The 4,914-nt window shown below is 40.2% G+C and overlaps 1 protein-coding gene across 1 annotated transcript in view; it reads right to left on the bottom strand.

Moving 5' to 3' along the window:
* LOC101859853 (slit homolog 2 protein) overlaps positions 1-4,914 on the bottom strand; it is a gene marked incomplete in the record, with an annotated part of 216,372 nt that overhangs the window by 146,149 nt on the left and 65,309 nt on the right. Inside the window, 1 exon segment of the mRNA XM_013082399.2 lies at positions 3,758-3,829. Within this exon segment, the coding sequence (XP_012937853.1) occupies positions 3,758-3,829 (72 nt within the window).

The raw sequence follows: 4,914 nt of genomic DNA, 5'->3' as shown, positions 1-4,914 counted from the left end.
AGAGAGAGAGAGAGAGAGAGAGAGAGAGAGAGAGAGAGAGAGAGAGAGAGAGAGAGAGAGAGGTGAGGGGGGGTGCAGGGCGATGGAGGGGGATTAGGTAGGGGAGTAACACGAACACGAGAAAGAAGTTACTTGGGTAATTCGCCAAAAGCTGAAATAAAAGGTTCCGGCGAAGAAATCCATTTAAGCTAAATGGGTTGCCTGACGACGGGAAAAGGCGCTTCTGAGGCTGCAATCTCTTTGTCTTTTCTCTCCTTTCAGTCGTTGTACAGCACTTTGCTGTTACTTTACTCTGATTGTCTGCCAGTGTTTATTGAACCAAGATGGAGGGCCGATATACATAGCTTGCGTAAACGCTATGCTGCGATAGAGGCGAAGGGAGCTGTTTGTTTAGTCAAAGCACGATGTTTGGAGTTTGCTGCTAATCTAACACGTTATACTGTTGAAGATGGCTTAGATGTTGGAACGTTACGACATTTTTCTATGGCTGCCAAACGCTAAAACACGAGTTTTTGTCACGCTGAAAGAGTACCCATAATACGATCGTCACGTTTGAGAAATAGATTAAGAGATTTAGGTTACCAGTTGGCGCCTGATTCACATCGTCCACACAGAAATAGAAGACACTGAAAGGCACAATTACAATCTTTAGACTTAATAAACTTGCTGATGGCTAATTATTCGTAACTGAATTTTTTTCTTGAAAACCCGGAAGACTTATTTAAAAAGCTGAAAAGTAACGGTATTTCTTCATTTACTCAATCCCCCGGTTGCATTTCTACTTCTGCTTTGAGTCTAATTCTTTCTTTGTTTTTCTCGTCTCTCTTTCCCAGAGCTATTGTCCAATTAAATTTCCCGTAACTTATCTAAAAGATATTGAAATAATCTCAGCTGATGTTTCTTAACAATGTCCACTGTATCCCATGATGACAGGAAACTGCTGTAATTACATGCCACATTATATAACGACAACTCATGTTTAAGTGAAAATAGTAAATGTCACTAGTTTAGTTTAGATGTGAAACTCTCCAGAAGAAGACGATTTTTATTATCTTCTTTTTCCTCCACCTGTCTCAACATAACGTCGGTTGCACATGTTTGCTTCCTTTCAAAAATTATGTTTGCTGACAACTGCTCAAACATCAATATAACGCAACAGAAATCGTAAGCGTAACCTGCAGTTTCATCGCAGGTATACTGAGACGTGCACCCCCCCCCCCCCAAATCCCTTTTAAGTATGTACACATCAAGGCATGTTTGTTTCGATTTTTTTCTCCTTTCTGTTCATATCCTGTGAAAAGTTCGGCGGGACTGAGAAAGGCTGTGGTGTCGTGGTTAGGCTCTCCAACTTACAAGCAATTAATAAACATGAGTTTAATCCCACACGAGGAAGATAATATTTTGTCTTGTATCTCTGTATTTCTTAGAAATATTATGGTATCCCATTCGGCCTCCGTTGGCCTTTACAGACAAAGGTAAGACAAGCAGACAGACCGATGTTTTGAACGAGCTGAATTGCCTTAAAAAGGGCGAGTACTATTCACAACCATTATTTTCGTGGACAATGGCAAATTACTTCTAGGGCATAATATATGGGTGGTTATAGGGTGCCACTGGTCTGTCCTTCTTCTTTAATTAAGCCCCTTCTATAGCTTATTCTGTCTTTGTACTTCTGTTTATTTATACCCAAGAAAAGAAATGAACGCATTAACCCTGGCTTAGATACTAAGAGCCACTCCTCGGGATCCACTAATGGAGAACATTTACTTGAATAGGGTGATCACTTCACTGAATTCATTATTATGCATGTCATTTGAATACAAACCCCCACACAGGGAGCCACAAAGTTCTCAATTTCTTTATTTTTGAGTGGGGTTTCAGGATGGGAGAGAGGGGGAGGGGGATTATTTATGGGTTATTTTGGCAAAGGGAAGTTAAAGTAGATAGTGGAACATTTCGACTCCCCGCTAAAGAAGACCAAGACGGTTCGGGGAGATGCCACGTTGCCTTAAATAATTACCAATACTGATAAAGGATGCGGTGGCCAATTTAGAAGGCTAGACAGACAGTTATTAGTTTGTTAGTCGTTCATCGTCAATTTGCTTGTGAAAAGAAAATGATGCAAAGGTACGTTTTTGAACATGAAAATAACAAGGACATTCCAGAGCCAGATTCTTGCAAGTTAATAGTTCGTCTTTCGTCTGTGCATCTGTGACAGTTCTCATTTAGAGGATACTGGCAGTGCAATTAATGCCGGGAAGCAAGACGCAAGACGCACTTCTCTCTATGACTACCGGCGACGTCCGGGTGGTGAGAGCAGCTCGTCAAGAAAGGGCTATGTAGCAGACATTGGCACAGGTGGGCATCTCTCTCTCCCTCTCTTTCCCTCTTTCTTTCTCTCTCTCTCACTCTCTCTCTCTCTTTCTCTCTCTCTCCATCTCTCTCAAGTGTCTCTCTCTCCCCAGCTCTCTCTCAAATGTCTCTCTCTCTCCATTTTTCTCTCTGTATTTGAGTGTGTGTATGTGTGTGTGTGTGTGTGTGTGTGTGTGTGTGTGTGTGTGTTTGTGTGTGTGCATGCGTGTGTGCGTGTGTGTGCGTGTGTGTGAGTATTTTTGTAAGTGTGCAAGCTCGAGTTTGTGTGTGTGTGTGTGTTTAAGTATGTGTTTTAGTGTGTATGTTTGAGTGAGTGTGCGTGTGTGTATGCGTGTATGTGTGTTTGTGTGTATGTTTGTATGTATGTATGTATGTATGTATGTATATATATGTGTGTGTGTGTGTGTGTGTGTGTGTGTGTGTGTGTGTGTGTGTGTGTGTGGTGTGCTTACGCTGATCTGTTCGTCCGTGTGTATACGTGTCTAATGTCTCGTGCGTGTATGTGTTTTTGATTTGGTGAATACGTGCTCATGTACACCTCCGTATGCGTGTGTATTTATTTTTATCATGTTTCTCTTTCTTTCTGTACAATAATAGCGCAAACAGCGCAGATACATTCTACAGGTATAGCCACGTTCTTAATTACCCTTTTTCGAAGTCTCTTATCGCTCTTTGCAACATAGTGCCTACGTTGGTACACGAACTGAGCATTATGTATTGACTTTGAAACCCAATGTGGACTCAGTCAGCTGTTTTCTACTTTGAACTAGATTTCTTCAAATTATTTTACTCAAAGTTTGGATGTATAAGGCTGAGACTCTCATGATCGTTGTTTTCCAGTATGTTCTGTACTTGGGTAATTAATTTTAACATCCACAGCTGAACAGATAATTCTGATTTTGCTTCTAAAAGATTAATTAATGTACTATGCTGAATGCATTTTCACAATCCAGTGCTCTTTTCCAAAATAAACTTTGAGCAGGGTTATTGTACTATTTCATTTATAGTTTCGAAAATAAGAATTAAAGATACGTGTAATGTGCGCGTAGAAAAACAACACATGAATCATCCGCTCACAGAAACGAAAGCATCTAGACAACGAGTATTATCAACATATTCCAAACACCAAGAACATTCTTAAACTCTCATACAACATACCCGCGTCTGATTCGCATAGTTCTTAAGTAAGTTGAAAAGACGGACGGAAAATGTCTTCAAGCGCTTTGTACTAGGATACCAGACACGGCATATTAATCCGTGGGTGGTGATTCAAAAGAAGGGTGATAAATCATCCCATTCACTACGTAGGCACAAAGAAATGCCCACATATAGACCTGTCTTTTCATACAGAGAATAATTAGGACATAGTAGCCATAATACTTACAGTCGAATCATCGACGTCAAATCTTGGAATGCACCTTTCTCTACTGTGTGGATCTGATTGTCCAGTAGTTGTCTGGAAATAGACAAAAAAACCAAACAAGAACAAGTTACACAATATTCAGATTGATTTCTTTAGCCAAAACAACAAAGGGCCAATTATCACAGGCAAAACATGAATATGAGCGGTTCGCTGTAAGAATTCACACTATGTCTTGTTTAACTCATTATTGCAATATCTGTACAGAAATGCTGATGTCCATCTCCTTTATTTAATGATTGGTGTGCCGCATATCTTTTTCAAATACCTCAAGGTTTGGGAAACTTTTCTTACGTTTCCTCAAGCCACGTTCACTACATGCTTGGCAGTGGTTAAACACATGCTGGAGAGCGATGTAAGATACCAAATATGTTCAAATGTGATAAGTAATAGGACAGAACGATACGTGCTTTTGTTAGAAATCAGTAAGGAAATTAATGTGTACGATATTATAACGTGTAGATGTGAACAGAGAGAGCAATATTGGAAATGGAACTATACTGTTTGGTGGATCTGTCAAAAAGTATGAAAGCAAAATCCTAAAGTCATGCTATGACCTCTTAATCACCATACGGAAAAAAAGTATTCTAAAAGTTCATGAGTTTGTGATTCCAGTCCTCGACACGGTTTTGGAAACCGACCATCTACCCCTTCAGTGTTTCTGGACGTCCCTGCCGTGTGGCAGCAATGCAAGATAACATGCTGAATGACGTGTGACGTCAGAACTTCTTACTTCACTCGACTCTTTGAATTCCACGTACTGCTGTTTGGAAACTTCTCCCGACCTAAGCTTGTTGTTGAATGAATAATCACGTACGGTATACACGCCAGTCATTGATAAAACTGAGATGAACATACCAGGGCAAGTTAGGTCTTATAGAGTTTGGGGGTCATGATATCGCAATGGGGCTTGGTGTTTGGGCGTTTCCTATTCAGAAACCCCTGGGTTTTTTGGTTTTTTTTATACTGCCAGACACAGCGTATTCACTTTGCTTTTTTTCGGAGACAATGTACAGACAATGTTCGTATTGATACGTTATTAAACCGTTAAATTTTGAAACATAATGCTTAGCCCGTATAAAACAGGTGAGAAGGAAAACACGCACACATACACACAGACA

This window comes from Aplysia californica, unplaced genomic scaffold, assembly GCF_000002075.1.
Source record: "Aplysia californica isolate F4 #8 unplaced genomic scaffold, AplCal3.0 scaffold00172, whole genome shotgun sequence".
Lineage (NCBI taxonomy): Eukaryota > Metazoa > Mollusca > Gastropoda > Aplysiida > Aplysiidae > Aplysia > Aplysia californica.
This window is presented reverse-complemented; position numbering and strand designations above follow the sequence as displayed.